Here is an 18400-nt window from a genome sequence, read left to right as displayed (position 1 = left end):
GATTTAGTGTTGCAACAACTGGCTCTATTAACAGTGTTATCTCTGTAGGCCAAATTATTCCACTGCTGTGAATAGAGCAGTACTTATCCTTGTTATGCCTAAGTCTGGATCATGTTCTTTTTCCTCTGTATGAAGTCCTTAGAAGATTATATTAATGTTTTAGTACTCAAAGTATTTTTTATTTCTTCTTACATGTGAGGAACGACAGGCATTTCTAGATATTAGCACCTTTCTGCAGTATCAAGCGTTCCCAGAAAGTAAAGAATAAGATTATTCGTGTTAATAGAGATTTAGCATTGGAGTTTGCTGCAATCCAGAGTATGAAAAGACAGGCTGCAAGCTGGTACAAAACTGAATCTGTGCCTGTTTCTCAAAAGCTGATGAATGAATGTTTATACAATCTCTATAGCCTTGCTACTTCAGGCAGGGTTTTCACTGGATCAGACGTAATAAGCAGCTTTTGGAATTTGATTAGTAGCTCCCTGGGACCCATCCCAGAAATTCTAGTATGCACCATGAACTGATGATATTGAATCAACAGTCTTTTCCAACTGAATTGCTGGAGTTGCTGTCTTTTTGAGTGAATGCAGAAATTAGACACTTTGATGATGATACATTTAATGAGCCGTTATTACATTTAAGGGTGTATAAGTTCACTAATTATGCTTGGGATTTGACAGTTGCTTCTGGACCTGATCATCAAAATACCGCAGAAAGTTTCCAAAAAAAACCCCCAAAAACCAAAAGGAGGAAGAGGAAAAAATGAAAGGTTTTTTGAAGGTTTTCCTATATATAATTGAAAGCTCCACTTCTTCCTTCTCCTAGTACAAAGCCATTATAGTTTTGTTTGGCAAAAATCACTTTTTGTTTCAAAATATGGAAAAATATGAAGAGCTTTTTATTGATTTCATTGTTTTCAAATCTGAGCATGGCTCTTTACCTCTAAGTTGTTGCTGTGTTACATCCCGATACGTTGTTCTGAAAGCCACAGGGTTTTTAACCAGGACCGGTTTTTAAATAACTGCAACCTCCCAGTTCTCAAAAAAAACCTAAACAGAAGTTACCAAGGCCTCATAAAGCATATGTAGCAGAGACGTTTTTGATACCAGGACAGCAGGAGATTTTTAAGTTTCTTTCAAGGGATAATTTATAGGATTCTTCAACTAATAGGAGGAAACAATAAGGTAAATATTGATGCTTGGAAAGTGCATCTGATCAGTATTTTCATTACAGCCTTTTAATGTTTCGCCTTTTTCTTATTATAATAATGATCTAATTAATGCTGCTTATCACCTTACCTAAATCTTAAGGGTTTTTGGGGGGTTGGGGGTGGTGTGTGTATGACCTAAAGTGTATTTAGGTTCTTGCTCTCTTTCTTCTCTCTGAAAATAAGTGGGAAAGAACAATATCAAGCTCCTGTTCTCCAAAATAACTTTAAGGTGTCAGAAGGGTCTTAAGCCTTCATTCCAAATTGTCTTCAACCAGATAGTTGTCATGTTTTACCCACAGAAAACGTGCATACAGAGTCAGAGAGAGCATGTTTAATATGTATTGAATCGACATCATCTGCTAGTGCAATAACAGCAAAGTACCTACTCTGTTGGAAGGTCTGGCACTAAAATAATATGTGAATTGTAATACTGGCTTGAGAAGAAGAAAGTGGTTTTCTATAAGGAATAAGCTAGTATGTTCCTTACTAAATCTTGAAGGCACCTGCAGATATGTTCATTAACACTTTCAGGGATGGTATGGATTGTTCCGTTTCTCACCAATGGTGAAATTTATTCGTCCAGACTTCACGTACAAGGAAGATGTGTCAGAAATAAGCATATCTGGCAGCTGAGGTTAAAGTTCGTTTCCCTTGGTCTCATCTCATTTCTGCAAGTCTCATTTCTTCTTACCTTCAGTGAGAAGGTGATGTCAAATAATTTCACACCAGAAATAAATTATGGGGTTTGAGTTGTGAGATTATTAATCTTGGTCACAATTCACTTTGTGATGTGGTGTATTCATCGTCTCCTAGATACTGGCTATGCCTGGGACACCTTTGCAGAAAATAAACTCTGGCATAGCTGGAGCTGTGAATCTGCTGTAGGAAGTCCATAGCCTGTGCTATGTAAATCAGTGAAACACCATAGTCCTTTCTCATCTAAGATTTATTAATCATAAAAATCATAAAAAGCAGTAAAGTGCTCTGGCTTCATGAATGGGTGATATAATTTCAGCGTACCAAATTCTGTTCAGCAACTCATAAAAATACAGTAAAAAGATGCTGACCAACTCTTGTGAGTAATGGACATTTCAGACTACCCAAGATGTTTGTCTCTGATTTAGTTAATTGCTACCGGGCTTAATGAGTGAAGAGCTGGAGTGGGAAGGGCTGACTCTGGCACAGAAACCAGAGTGTTTTTAAACAGAGCTGACAAGAGTAAGAAAACGAATGCAGAAAAAAATCCTGCAGCTGCAGACCAGGTCATATTTGGATGTTTGCTTACACCTGAGGAACTCTATTCCTGAGAAGATCTTCATTCTGGATCTCCTAATAATTAGATAAATAATGCTGAAGTTTCATTTGTCTCCCTTTGCTGGCAGCTGAACTGATTGCCCCATTGCTGCCTTCACCCCTCACAGGCCATCATAGCAAGAGAGACAGACAGCCTGTAGTCCCCCCCCAGGCCCTGCTTTCAAACTGGCTCCATTTCTGAAGTCAGGCACAGACTGTGCGAACCCAAGGGTGAAAGGTGGAAATTTGAGAGAGAGAGGAAAAAGAAGAACATTTCCCAGCTCCTTTCAGCAGGGTGTCTCATGGACATTGACTGCAACTAAGTGAAGACTTCTAACCTTGCCCCATCTAGTCACTTAGATCTTGTAGGGTGGGCAGGTCCCTGACTCCCAGGAAGCTTTTTTGCACCTCACCACTGACAGATTGAAGCATGTTATAAATAATTGAGGCAAAATTTGTGTTTTTTCTTTGTTTCCTTCAGTTTGGGTGGGGTTTTTTGTTTGTTTGCCTGGTTTTTACATATCTGGCATTCAGCTTTGTGACTCAGATAAATCATGAGAATCATACTTCTGCAAACATGGCCAGTGGACAAGATAGCTTGGATATAGTGACAGGCATCTTGCATCTTATTCGCTTCCTTGCCTGGCGTGTGTAAATTTTCTATGATGGACAATATATACCCTATCGTGTATGTTTCTTCTGACTTTTTTGTCCAAGGAGTATTCCCTTCTTTCTGTGGCTTAGCTGAAATACATTTCCTTTTGTTCTGGAGACAAAATTTGAAACATTTCCTTACAGCCTAGAATATGGATTGTCTAAAAACTGCAGGTGGCGTTTCAACACACAGCAGGAAGTTTACACAGATTCTGAACTACATTTCACTGTCTTTTGGAGAAAATGCTGAGGTTCCACTCAGCAATCATTGACTTCAGTAGGCCAATTTGCATAAATAAAGGTTTTGCTATTACACTATATCTACCTGTCTGCCACTTTGAATAGATTGGAGCCAGGGAGTCTCCTAAGTAGCTGCTTTTCCTTAAGGTAAATAGTGTGGTACTTTTCAGATAAAATAGAAAATACTGGTTCAAGTAATAGTCCACTGATGTCCTCTTCTGGACCTCTTAAGAAGATTTTATGTATATCACTATAGGCAATTCCTTGAAATGCAGAAGAATTCAGTGCAAATTAAACAGTTTGGAAGGTACTAAGCTATTACATATCCAAAAGAACTGAGTACAAGAATAAAATGGTATTCTAGGGAAAAAAATCATTAGAGCAAAAGATTTATTCAGAACAATTATGGTGAAGGATGATAGATGGAGAAAATAATAAAGAAAATAAATAAAAAGATCATTAAAAACAAGTGCTAGACAGAGAAGTATAAGCAAACAGAGTAAAGGACTGAGTTTTCTTAACCTGTTAGTCTCTAAAATTATTCAGTTTTCATATGTGGAAGGTGATTACAACACAACAAGGTGAAGTATTCTAGCCAGTCCTTCAAGAGTGTAATAATATGCTGTCAGTATTTCCAGTAGCAAACCCCACAATATGTCAAACTATTTCATTTTTATGTATCTCTCTACTTCAACATAGTTAAAATTTGTCTATTATAAAATGAAGACTGAAATAATTCCTTTGGACTGTTTGCAATGCATTTTGTGACTCAATAGTTGAGTATCTGCTAGTTTAAAGGCAAAACCTATCAAAGAAGGGGAATAAAATTCCAGACTGAGGATATGTTTTTTCAAGGTTTCTGTCAGGAAACTGAGATAGCGAAGTCCAGTGAATTGTGGTGTCTGTATCCGATGTTGGGCAGGATTCCTGCACATATCCCAAGTATAAAATGCTAATATAAGCAAGTCTCAGGCTTCCTATTCCTAGGAATTTATTTTTTTCAATACCCACTATTAGACAGCTAATAGATGGCTACCTAATACAGTGGCCAGACAAGTTTAGGGAGTATGTCAGGAACTGTAACAGGTGATGAGAGTATGTTCTTGATCATGTAGGAACCCATAAGCTAGGGTGGGGCGGGGAAAGGAGAATTTGGAGTACTCCTCTGGGAAGACAAATCATCCTGATCTTGGAATGATACAATGTACTCTCACTCTTTCTCAACCTGTTGCTTGCCTGAGAAATGAGTGCTTGTACCAGCTCTCTTCACTTGATGGAGGCTGCCAGGGCTGGGGATTTTAATTTACACTGGCAATCAGGCAATCCCTAGCTGTTCCAAAAACACAGAGAGGGAAGGTGGATAAAAGCCAGTAATTGCAGAAAAAAGAGCACTGCAGAGCTGAAGCCAGAGGAAATACCATAAATAAAGGTGTGATAAAAATGAAGGTACAGCCTACACTTAATATATATCCCTATAGATATGTATTTCAGTGTCCATCGTTGTGTAATATTATCACCAATCCATGACTATCTGAATGCTGACTATGTCTGATTGTGGCTGCTATTGTATATATTTTATGTGTTGTTTACCTACAGTTGCAACAGCTTTATAGTCTTAAAATTTAATTAGTGCCTTTTCTCCATTCTGCTGCTGCATTGCCCGTTCCCTTGAACTAAGTAGCTACTTAGCTGCTGAAATTACAAAATACCTACGTAATAAAAATCTTTTCAGCACAAAAATTAACACAAAAATGGCATATCTGAGGTACACACTAACTTGCTGTAGTTTAAAATGCTTGCTTTAAAAATGCCTTAATGTGAAAGCACTGTAATGAAAGACTGTTAATGATACACCAGAAATGAGCTAAGGCTGGTTCCAGAAGCACAGATGGCTAATTGGCTTCAGTTGGTAGGTTATGTCATTTTAATTAAATTTTATTAGGAAGCATTTCAAAGCCATAACTGATGGTTTAAGATAAATATCGTTCTTCATAAATGACCTACTGCTAACTTTTATTTATTTCTCTCTTTCCTCTCAGTGTTAATAGAGGCTGCTGTGACTGAGCTCTCCATGGCCATTTCTTGTCTCATCCATGTTTACAGCAGCAGCTTTGATGCAAATTTCCAGCTTGCCAGCATACCTAAAAGCCCTTCATGTGTGGACATCAGCCTAGATTCCCAGCTCAGCTTCACTGTTTATGCTGCCCATAACATCCCAGAAGCCTGGGTGAACAGGTAGGAGGAGATACAGCAGGTGTTCACAAGAAGAGTTGTTGTCTCTTAGATCACATATTTTTCACAGATACTAGCTTACCTCTGTTGCTTTGATGATGCTCCTATATTAATGTTAAAGACTGAGTAAGTGGGTGTATCTTCGCTGTTTTTCTCACACAAAATGCATTTACTTAAGCTTGACTGACTAGGAGATTTCCAGGCACCATAGACAGATGGAGAATCAAGGAGGTGGCCTAGGTCGTTGCCCTTGGCCAGTGTGGAAGGATAGTAATAGGAGCAACATCAGAGCACTGGTCTTGACAGGTACGTGTACAAATGCTTGTGTGACTGACTTGCTCAGTGGGAGAGAGGCATGGGTGTGTGCTGCACACCGATAGAGTTTGGACTGGGACTTTGTGTGGTCTCTGAAGTACAAGTAACTGGAAGGGTTGAAGGCCAGCTTACCAAGTGAAACAAAGAAGTGCTTCTACTTAAACCCAATCTGAATGAGGCTTTATCAGCAATTTTTGCTCTTGGTCTATTCAAACCACATTACTTGGCTAAGCATATGCATTGACAATCCTCTTTATAGATGGTGACTAAAATAAATATAATCTGTAGGTCCAAGTATACCTAGTATATAGCATAGTACAGGAAAGAAAAGAGGGAGACAACTTTAATAAAAAGCTGATTGAAGTATTCTCTTCTGCATTGTTTATTTGGTCAAATTAGTTGCCTCTTCAGATAGCTGCTTTTCCTACTCTGAGCGAAACTGGTGTTCTCCTCTTACCCCTCCAGAGTAATCAAAGGAGGACAGGTGACTACATTCTAGTAGCATTATTTTGATGAGTCAAAATGCTGTCCTCCAAGTTTTTATTAATACTTTCCCCTTGCTCCCACTTTACCTTGAATTCCAAATGACTGATTAAAAAACAGTGGGATCATTTGCATTAGACTGTGAGCAAGAGAGAGTACTATACAGGATTAGCTGTAATTAGCAGTTTAATAAAAATCTGAGAGAATTTGCATTAGTTCAGGTAATAAATACAGAACTATAATCATTATCCTGATTTTCAGATGGTTATACCATTCCCACTGCATTTTATGTTTTACCAGGAAACTGTGGAATTTCATATGGTCTAAATGACACCGATGACTTGGATGCTATGTTCAAGCATGTGAAAATGAGAATCTCTCTTCCTCCTTAATCTCCCTTTTCAGTCTTTCTGGTATTCATAGCTAGCATGGACTTCTTAATGTGGACTGCCGCGCTGACACCTACTTTCCTCAAATACTTTTACTGACTTTGTTCACATGCATGCTCCCTGTTCTTTTTTCTGCACTGCATGAATTCATGCTATGTCACAGCTCTCATTTTCCCTTTCCTGAAGGTCACATTTTATGATCTTGCTGCTGTTTGTAAAACCAGGACAGTAACATATATTTTAATATATATTCCTGTATATATATAATATATGTATTATAAATGTTAGAACTTTGATATCCCTCACTGTCTCTTTTACATTGTTTTTTTCTATACATACCAATATGTGATAAATGGCTTGTCTTTTAATCGTTTGGGATGAGAGGGAGTGAGTTGTCTTATGTTTTACAGAATCATGTTAGTGTCCTGTCAAATCCATCTCAAGTTCACTTTTGTGGATTGGCTTTTTGTCAATTTTTATATTTTTGCTCTCAGTTTCTTATTCCTGTCTTACTGTCCTCATTAAAAAGATAGGTACAGACATTACAAGTTGCAGAATAATATTGCAAAACTGATTACCTTTTTTTACTGTATTTTCATTCCTTCTTGTTTCTTTTATCAGTTTGTTGTTTTATCTAATTTAAATCCCAAGCAGATGTGCCTTATTTGCTGCCAGTGGCATAAAGTTGCTAGCTTCATGTTTGGCTGCATTTGTTTCTACAGCCAAAAACCATCAGATTCCTGTCTACAACTGGATGATACGAAGTGATCTTTGGGACAGGACATAGAGTCATGCCTTTGAGCTCACAGGGAGGCTACCTAGGCAAAATGCTCTACAAAGACCTAAAATAGGTTGAATTGCATGCACTCTGAACAACCTTTCTGACATCAGTCAGACTGAAGCATTGTGTAAGCATTAATCTTTCCAGCATTAGGTCTTTATGGTGCATAAATCAGGAATATGTCTGTATATTGTGTATCAATGCTTCTGTTTAAACAGCAATGCTTAATCATTTGATTCTATTAAAGCCTATTCTTTCCTGAGCTATCCTCCAATTGTTTGCAATGTTTAGACTCTAGAGGAAAGATGCCGTATTTAAGAGCAGAAAGCATTTCCTAGTCTTATAAGGTATTTTTTTTCCTTTCTCTGCATTGATAATTCATAGGTACTATAGATTCCAGATCCTCCTCTTTGAATTAAAAAAAAAAAAAAAGAGAGAGAGGAAAAAAAAGAAAAAGCATTTCTCCTACAATAATTATAACAGTTTTTATAACATTCCGGAGGAGATCAACCATCATTCTTTTAAATAAGGCAAAGCCAGGCACCTTCAATCTGCAAATGTTTCAAATTTCCTGTTCAGATTTGACTGTTTCCCATGTTCATCATTCTTGTACAGAATGTGGTCTAAATCTGAGAGTGGAAGGAAGATCTGGAAGTTACGAGACTAATTAAGAACATTAGTTGATTATATACTATTCCTGTATTCCTGTATTTTCACTAAAATTTTATAAGATTTTGGTGAGAAGAATATGAAACCAACAGAGAGCCCCAGACCTGAATTATACTATGAAGCTAGTCAGTTAAGTATCTGAAGAATGGCAACACAGAGGGCTTTAATGTTTCTGCTGTAAAGAATGTATAGATTCCCTCAAGTATTAACCTGTTTTTTACAGATTGGGAAAAGTAAGTATAAATAGATTTACTGTTGACTGAAGTTGTATGATAGGCAAGATGTAACACTTCAAAATTTATGTTCAAACTTCCCTTGACTGCAATAATGAAAAAAAAAAAAATTTAATGACAAAAACATGGAACAGAATCTAGGTGTCTTAAGTACTTTTCTTGAACTCCAAACATTTAAAAAAACCTCAACCCCCCAAAACCACCCCACCCCCCACATTAATGTGAGATTCATTATTTTAATTCTTTTTGCATGTAAGGATGGATCTTCACAAGTTTCTGAATGGTTTGCCCCAAGTTTATTGTGCTGGACATGGTACATTACAATTAATCTTTTTTCTTTTTTTCCCCACTTGTAGCTACAAAGTTTTCTCTTTTTCCTGTTCACTAACTTATGCTGGGAAGACAATATGTCAAGTGAAGGTTTGCAAAAATATACCAGTTAGAAGATCCTTCTTTTTCCTGACTGACTGGAATGAGAAGTAAGTTTTGGTCCATGTTTGATATATGTTTGTCTGACAGATTTTACACATTGCATATTCATTTCAGAAAAAAAAGACACACATCTTTATTATGGATATTCTTCTGAGGAAATTAAACTCCACAAATTCAGAGAAACTTAGGGAGATGGGAGTGAAAAAGGAGTGGGATAGCCAGAGGAAGAGAAATAGGACTAAGCCAAGTCTGGTCTGACAATAAGCTAATTTAAGCGGGTCTGAGAATAGCTTTCATTCACTGGAGACATCCTGGAGGAATACTGGAACCAAAAGGACATGTATCCAAAAGATGTCCTCTTTTGGGGACATTCACCTCTAGTAGCTGGTACAATCCAGCTTCAGAATCTATTGTAATGTTTCTTTAAGGGTTCTTTTTTCAGAAGGAAACAAGGCTGTTGAGTTTTTCTTTTCTTAATAAGAAGGATATGCAGTTTTAAAATGTGGACCTTAGTTTGAAACTGGAATTTTAGAGTAAAGGCTACCAACTGCCTGTCACCTGGCTGTCTGCTTTGAGGAAAATAACTTCGGTGAAAAGCAAAGCGCACTCAGACAACATTCAGTTAAGGCAACAGGATGACAAAAAGCATATTTGCAATAGGTGAGAGAGAAGTACACAGTTTGTTATGATTTGGCGGTAATACTGTATTCTTCCTGACCATGACATGTTTATATTTGCAAACTTTGAAATTTTTGTTATTTTGCATCACTGTTTACTGTATTCTAAATCTGAAAGCAGCTTTACATTGTAATTGAACAAAGGCTACAAGTAATCTGAAAGGGTATTTTTTCAAATTATAATTAAATTATAATTAAATACAGAGTGTAATACGTAACTTCTCTTTGGTTTTATCTAAGACACAACAGTCTGAGGCTGGTCAAATGGAAGAAAACCTTTTTATGTCGAACCAGTTACACACCTGTCTTAATTGAGATTTTGCGTAGCCTTCTTGCACAACACTCCTGAACAGATATATGAAGTTTAGTATGTCTGCCCTATGGTTAAGAAACAAAATGGGTGCATTTCTGCTAAGCATGCACAGTAGTTCTTTTAGGGCCTAACATCTGCTTTGGTGCCTCAGTTGAGTCCATAGAGTTTGAGTGTTGAACCTTCAATCTTTTGTGTGATTGGAAAGTAACTGTTACCTTGTGTTCAAAAAAATTGGGTCATTCCCATTTGCTCTGTAGGAATTTTCACTTTGTCCAAGTTTTGGTCAAGTACTGTCTTATGGTATATATGGGCAGACATAATTGAAGTGGAGCAGAAGGACTATATTGCTTATGAGCATTTTTGGCTTCTAAAAAGGTGGTTGGTGCCTTTCTGGAATGCATCTTACTGTCGTGGTTTAACCCCAGCCAGCAATTAAGCACCATGCAGCTGCTTACTCACTTCCCTGCCCCCCACAGTGGGATGGGGGAGAAAATCATGAAAAGAAGTAAGACTCGTGGGTTGAGATAAGAACAGTTTAACAGAACAGAAAAGAAGAAACTAATAATGATAACACAGATAAAATGACAATTGTAATAATAAAAGGATTGGAATATACAAACGATGCACAATGCAATTGCTCACCACCCGTGGATCGATGCCCAGTTAGTCCCCGAGCGGCAATGCCCCCTGTCCCCACTCCCCCCAGTTTATATACTAGACGTGATGTCACATGGTATGGAATACCCCGTTGGCCACTTTGGGTCAGCTGCCCTGGCTGTGTCCCCTCCCAACTTCTTGTGCCCCTCCAGCCTTCTTGCTGGCTGGGCATCAGAAGCTGAAAAATCCTTGACTTTAAACTAAACACTACTTAGCAACAACTGAAAACATCAGAGTGTTATCAACACACTTCTCACACCTAACTCAAAAACATAGCACTATACCAGCTACTAGGAAGACAATTAATTCTATCCCAGCTGAAACCAGGACACTTACACAAGCTTTTTCTAAAACAGAATATATATATAGAAAAAAAATAGAATCGAAATAAATTCTTTAGCCATAACGAGGAGAAACTCTGCTCCTCTTCCATTTCCATGAAAACATAAAGAAATCAGACTAAAGCTTCAGGGTTTCTGTTTAAACCTCTCCCTCTGCAAAATCACTATTAAATGTCTGCAATTCCATCAAAAAGCTTCTTGGAAAAAGCAGCAGTTAAGTATGTGGGCCAAATTCTTTCATAGGTCATAGATGCTTCTAAGAGGCTCTTAACATCAGAAACAAGATCTAGAATTGTATGAAACTTAATAGTATTAGTTTGTAAGAGCACCTTTTTACTTTTTATAGTTCCTTGAGTTTCAAAAATAATTTTCAAAATTCAATTCAAAAAAATTCCAGAGTACAAACCCCCAAATTTAGATCTGTCTGGAAGGCTTTTCAACATTTCCCTCAACGATCAAAGGTATTCACATATTGTCCACCTCAAACTGATTGGCCTATATCTGTTTAAGTCTCAAAACATGAGAGGAGGTTTCTTGGACCTAATGACCTGAGGTTCAGGAAGCATAGGCTGAGAATCTAGGTAGCCAGACATGCCATTATTTTTGTATGTTTTAGCTTGTATCCAGAATGGGATTTAATTAACAGATGCTATTTTTGAGTCAAAATACAGGTGTCGGACAGGTGTTTTAGATCAGCTAACAGTCTTACAGCTAGAGCTTTCCTTCCCTCTCTTTGAGTCACTAAAATGTTCCTGGGTTGGCAGGGCAGATTCTATTCAGAAAAAAGATGCTTATAAAGCAGACATTTACTGCAGGACATGAGCATATTGAGATCAGGACAATAGATTCTGTTCTTATTCCAAATCTAACACAGCACTTAACAATAAAATCAAATATTTTCACATAAAGACAGGAATCGACTGCTTTACAGTGTTGTGCTCACCACAGTATGACTTAGGTGTAGTATCAGAATATTAGGTAGGATAGTGATGCCAGAAGATCTTTCCTTTATGAAAATATGCATAGGGAAGGAAATGTTTATGTTGTTTTTAATTATTTTAAATATGAAATACTTCTTTCAGTTCTATAATGAGAAAATGTGGGTGTTTTGCTATTTGTGCTGTTAACTTTCTAAGAAAGAATAAACAAACAGCATCAAACTTGACAGAATAGTCAGTATATTCAGAATATTTTGAAATACACAGAGAGGAGGACCAGTAGAGGTAGTGTCATAATATTACTGAAGGTGCTACGTGCCTAACTGGCACAATTTAAAACATATTCAGGAACAGGCTGATTTGGCTTTGCTACAATAAGTACGTGTATATAAACACTGATTAATACTTTTTGCAAGAATTCAAGCTGGATTTGATTAAAAAATAGAGAATTTTAATGAAGTATGTATTACTGCAATTGTTTTTCCATGTCATCAAGTGGCACCATTTTCTATCGTACGAAGTCTGAGTCACTCAAAACTGTGACCAAGCGATGTTCACTCTTAGTTATCTTTTGGCTATAACATCACCTTTTGGAAATGGAAGGGAATATGTTTGCATAAAAAGTTTACAGAGGAGACAATTTCTTTTTTGTAAAGTTTCTTGCCTTGAGTTAAAGTGCTACTTTTGTTCTAACCCATAAGCTATTTTCAGTTGGTCGCAGCCATTGAAAATGCATGTGGTAAAACATCAGCAGGAGCTTCTATTACATTAGGAAGTCAAATATTCTCTATACAGTTAAGGATCAATCAGGCTGAAAAATAATTCAAAATGAGTCAGGATCTTAGATTAGGATTGACTCGAACAACGCAGAAAAATGGAGAGTGGTGTTTTGTTGATTAGGCATCTAGGAAGACAGGGGTTAAACCACAACACTAACAAAGACAAAACTTGCTTTATTTGCTGATTTTCATGTATTTAGTTTGTGTTTTCAAGTATTTTAACCAGTTATTGTCTGAACTTTAACTTGATAGGTTTTTGTGTTTAAACATGAGCTTCTGTTGAAGTCTTTTATCACATTTAGTCTTTCCCAGAATATTCTCAGAAAAGATGGGAATCATTTGATACCTAAGGAGATTGCTTTGCGTAGTGTTTCTTCCGTTTGTCCTTTTTTAAGAGTATACTTTTTGCTTTAGAACTTGTGTGTTATTTTTGAAAGTGGTGTGATTGTCAACTTGGTGCAGAGTTTGAACAGACTGATATATCTAGCATGTGATGTGTCCAAAAGTTGCCACCCTTATTTTCTCATTAGTTTCATTTTTCAATGACTGAGACCTCTTAATTATTTTCTTTCTTTTGTCTTAGCTGGTTGCTTTTAATATATTTATTCCACCATGTGCTGGTTTTGGCTGGGATAGAGTTGATTTTCTTCATAGTAGCTAGTATGAGGCTGTGTTTTGGATTTGTGCTGAAAAGAGTGTTGATAATACAGGGACGTTTTCATTACTGCTGAGCAGTGCTTACACAGAGTCAAGGCCTTTTCTGCTTTTCTCACCCCACCAGCGAGGAGGCTGGGGGGGCACAAGGGGTTGGGAGGGGACACAGCCAGGACAGCTGACCCCAACTGACCAGGGGATATTCCAGACCATAGGACGTCATGCTCAGCATAGAAAGCTGGGAGAAGAACAAGGAAGGGGGGAATGTTCAGAGTGATGGCATTTGTCTTCCCAAGTCAACATTACAGGTGCTGGAGCCCTGCTGTCCTGGAGATGGCTGAACACCTTCCTGCCCATGGGAAGTGGTGGATGAATTCCTTGTTTTGCTTTGCTTGTGTGCACGGCTTTTGCCTTACCTATTAAACTGTCTTTGTGTCAGCCCATGCGTTTTCTCACTTTGATCCTTCTGAATCTCTCCTCCGTTGCACTGGAGCAGGGGGGAGTGAGCAAGCAAGCAGCTGTGTGGGGCTGAGTTGCCAGCTGGGGTTAAACCATGACAGTCCTTTTTGGCACACAACATGGGGCTCGCACCCACGAGCCCGGGATTAAGAGTCCCATGCTTTACTGACTGAGCTAGTTGGTCCATCCGCACTACCAGCACACACCATTTCTTTTTCCATCCTCTGCAATTTATGTTAAACCTATGGACGTGAAATATGCAATTAACATTAAGCCCTACCATTCATCACCTCAGATACTTTCTTGGCTTTGGGCTTCCCTCTTCTCCATACTTTGTTTGGCTTGTCTATTTTGTTTATACTCTCACAGGGCAAAGACTGTGTTGCCCCAGAGGTCTTCTGTGTTGAGTGCTTTTATGGTATTAGCCCCTTGGCCTTAGAAACCAGCTGTATAACTTTATCTAACATCTGTGAATAGCACCTTATCAGTGAGTAGCTTCTCTGTTCTTCTCAACTACTGTTGAAACTGTTCACCCACAGGGTGTCTTATTTCTGGCCACTGTTCCATTTCTTCTTCTTAGTCATCCATTTGACAGCTTCATGCTGTCAGAAAGGATAATACCAACTGGGTAAGCTCAGATATGCATTAATCAAAGTTCTTAAAAGCAATACAGATATTCCCCTTCTCTGTGTATCACATGTCACTGGAAGGGAAACTTTAATCCTCTCTGGCCCATACTTTAACTCTTGGGATGTCTAACTCTTGTCAAAGTTTCTAGGTTCTTTTCCTACTGGTGTACATCTGGTGATGCTATATATTGTGTCCTAGCAAATGTCTGGCAAGCATTTGCATTCTGCAGTGAGGATATTGTGAGGTTTTTTTATTGTTCCAGGTTCACAAGGATTTTTAACAATTGTCTGTATTAGAATATGCATGTCTTGATTTTTTTATTTTTGTCTCTTCACAGCATTAATGGTGCTTTAAAGTTAAGTGTAACCCTTCATTGAACAGTTTTATGTAACATGGGCCGAGTTGTTGGCCTGTAAGTGAAAAAGAACAAGCTATCTATAGCCTGTAAACCAGTTCAGTTTCCCAATAATTGTTTCTAATTATGAGTGAGGAAGAGGGCATGGGACAGGGAAAGCACATTTGAAGAAGAGAATGATTATTCTACTCTACTCACAAGCAAATCTTAGTTTCTTAAGTAGTGTTTTCCTCTGAAGACACAAGACAGCAAATAACTATTGGTTTACAATTCACCCTTAGGGGATGCTTATTCCGAAATAGCCCTTCATTGATAAGGTAATTCTAAAATAAAAGTTTAACTAAGCTTTTCCCACCTATGTCAGCTCTAGTGGTTACCACTGAAGTGAATGAATTTTTATATGCCTCTTCTCAAATACTATGACCCAAGTTAATGGATGGCAATACTCATCAATATGTCAGAGGGACCTGTCAGTTGCATTTTCCTTCAGAGTGCAACTCTTGTAATTTACAGCTTGATATGTGTTAAGGCATCTAGAAAAATGTAGAAAGAACTCACTTGTGGTAACAATGCTCAATTTTTTTAACTTTTATTTTTCTCTTTTCTGATTTTCTTTTAGAATCAACTTTCCTCTACGAATAAAGGCTCTTCCGAGGGAAACCATGCTGACAGTAAAACTACTTGGAGTAAACAGTGCCTCTAAAAATACAGAAGTGCTTGCTTGGACATGCTCCCCATTGTATCCAAAAGAGTAAGTTCAGTTTTGTACGACAGCTTAAGAGAAGACCATTCTTAAACAGTATCGCACTCAACTTGGGAGAAATATATAAAGACAGAAATACTCATTTCAGGACCTTGCTGTAATAAGACTGAGACAGTCACTTACAGTAAACTGCTCTTGATGTGCTGGTAAGAGCCCCATCCATAAGATTTTCTTTCTTTCCAATGTATTGTTTTTGAACTTGGCTTATGTAACTGTTTAACTCTTACAGTAAGGTTCCCCAGGCCTGTTGAAAGGCCTTGCTGTACACTTTCCTGTAGCTTTGCAAAATCCTTCTCAGCATAGCCTCTTGTTAACAATGGCTGGGTTTTTTTTAAGTCTGCATTCTCTTTTCACACCCATTCATTCTGCTCAGAGTGGGGCAGTTAGGGATGACCACAATGAGCACCTTTCCCTCTACACGCCACTTTAGAAGATTTCTCGTCTTTTTTAACCTCTTCTTTCTACACGGCATACAATGTAACAGTGGTTTAGAGATACTTGTAGTCTTGAATGTCTCTGCAGTGATGCATAAACAGACATCTAAGGTAAATTTTCTGCAGTGCTTTAAATATATCTTAGTAGCACTCAGACATCTGAATTTAGACTAAGCCTTTACAATGATACTTAATTTTTATCTAGACTCCATAGCCCTGCATGCCTTCTGGGGCTTGAACGTATCCATCTATTGCCCATAGGTTTCTGCATTATCCATCTCTAAGCTATAGCTCTTTCCTCCTCTTGAGACATCTTCATCTACTTCTCTATATGGTGGCAAACATCATTTAAAACAAAACAAAACCAAAAAATCTGATTGCATGTATGAATTTACTATGTTTGAAAGACCTTGGGTTCCATTCAACTTTTAAGCTGAGAGGCTTAAAACACTGGAAAATGGGTTGGACTGGGGTAGAAGCTTTTTCCATCTTTTCAGAAGAAAATTCAAGATTACTCTGTTCAGAAAAAGAGAGCATTCTTCTGTGACTTAGTGATTAGAGCACTTAGTCTGAAGGAAGGAAACAAACATGAATCAAATCTCTGCTCCAAGGATTGCTTGGGTATTTCATTCAATGATTTTTTTTTTTTTTCATAGTCTGAAGAAAAGCACATCACTCTTCCATTGTGTGTATCTTTTTAAACAAAACATGCATTATGTTTGAGTATTTCCATCATGTGGTGATTAGGGTGAAATAGAGGGAATATCTTGGCTGAGAGTCTAACTTGAGATGAAGTGTTAAGATGTCCCCAGCAAGTTGATATGTGCTGACTACATTCAGAAGCAGAGCATTAGGCATGATAATTTAATTGGGGAACACTTAGGCACCTTTGGAGGTAAATGGGATACGTGAGAATCCTGTTCTTGAGGACCTGTATTGTACTAGAGGTTTTCTTATGTTTCATGGTTCAAGTCCCAAAGGAATGATTTTTGGAAGATCTGAAAGCCCTTAGCTCCCTGTGATGTATATTTTTTAAATGTACACCATGGGAGCAAGCATGTTGATTTTCATTAGGTAGATCTCCAAATCATCCAGGCAGTTTTGAAAATTTTGCTGAAAAATGGCTCCATTCTTTCAGGGTACAGATGACCAACACAATGAAGGGGATAGAGGGCTACTTTCCTTTCATCTGCTGTATAATTGTAAAGATCATTGCTGAAATGACCCTTCAAAGCAGAAATAGAAGTTGAGTTGTTGGGGAGGAATGATTTAGGAATAACATGTTCAACACCTCCTAATCTGATAGCTGTGTTACAATTATAGTAATTACTATGTTATTACTAAGTAATTACAAAGAAACCTAAATGCTTTTTCCTCTTGTAGCCAACCATGACTCCACAGAATTATTCATTCACCATGATTTCAATTGATAGACTGGTTTAAAAATAAGGATAGGTCTGAAATTCCTTCTGAAATGCAAAACTTGAAAATATCTGAACATTCACCCAGCCCGCTATTCCTTTTCTTTGGAAGATCATGAATATTTTTTGGTAAACTAGCTCTCAGGGTTACCTACTTAGAAAGTAGCAGGATTAAAACTGTCAGGTGATTCTTAATAGGTAATGCTATCAGTTAGCTGAAGTAATTGAAAAGCAACAGTAAGACTTTGAGAGGCTGTTTCCTGCTCCACAAAAAAAAAAAAATTAAAAGTTAGTAATTGTTTTATTTGACTCAGCAGTTTCGTGGAAAACATTAATGAACTGAGCAATGAACCCAACTTCACTCCCCTCACTGCTGGAATGCAACTAACTTCAAGACTTATTTCAATTTCAGAGTACTTCTGAACTTGAAAGTATGTACCAAGAAAAGATTTGTACCTGTAGTGTCATGCTAATGTGTCAAGAGTACTTTGTATTATTGCAAAGGTTATGGCATTAGGGTCTCTAAATGAGCAAACTCTGTAAATGTATATAAAGAGATTAAAGAAATCTGACCAGAAAATCTTTGGCAAAACATTTCTAACTTGGAAAATATCACTTTCTCAAAACAAAACTTTTCTCAAAGGTGAATTTTAGTTCTAAAAAAGTCTTAACATTCTCATGTCTAGGGTTTAATTTATAAAGGAAAGGACAGAAATAAGCTCTTTGAAGAAACCAGTAGCCCTGAGATATTTGCCTGGGTCGTCAAACATCCTTGTTCAAATCCTTGTCCTAGTTGGTCACTGAGCCGTTCTTCTCAGGGTCAGCATAAGGACAGAGAGTGGCCTCTTTTTCTCTATTCAAATGCTTGTTAAAAAAAAAAAAATATATATGTTTTTGTTAAACATTGGAAAAAGAAAATAAGTCAAACATTTTAAAAATAGAGTTCCTCATTTCTGTCCCATTAAATCTTATTCTGATAAAAACCACAGAATTCTGTTCAAGCAGTTTGTGGCTTATGTTAAAAAGAGAAGGGGAAAAAAAAAAATCA

The 18400-nt window shown here is 37.5% G+C and overlaps 1 protein-coding gene across 1 annotated transcript in view; it reads left to right on the top strand.

Annotated features, from left to right (window-relative positions):
• Positions 1-18400, top strand: part of PIK3C2G (phosphatidylinositol-4-phosphate 3-kinase, catalytic subunit type 2 gamma) — a 204163-nt gene that overhangs the window by 49121 nt on the left and 136642 nt on the right. Inside the window, exons 11-13 of the mRNA XM_010566333.1 lie at positions 5437-5632; positions 8856-8978; positions 15354-15485. Coding sequence (XP_010564635.1) covers positions 5437-5632; positions 8856-8978; positions 15354-15485 — 451 coding nt within the window. The remainder of the gene's footprint in view (positions 1-5436; positions 5633-8855; positions 8979-15353; positions 15486-18400) is intronic.

Source organism: Haliaeetus leucocephalus, unplaced genomic scaffold (genome assembly GCF_000737465.1).
Source record: "Haliaeetus leucocephalus isolate CR32 unplaced genomic scaffold, Haliaeetus_leucocephalus-4.0 Scaffold206, whole genome shotgun sequence".
NCBI classification, from domain to species: domain Eukaryota; kingdom Metazoa; phylum Chordata; class Aves; order Accipitriformes; family Accipitridae; genus Haliaeetus; species Haliaeetus leucocephalus.
The sequence above is the reverse complement of the archived record's forward strand: the minus strand, read 5'-3'. Positions and strand labels throughout refer to the sequence as shown.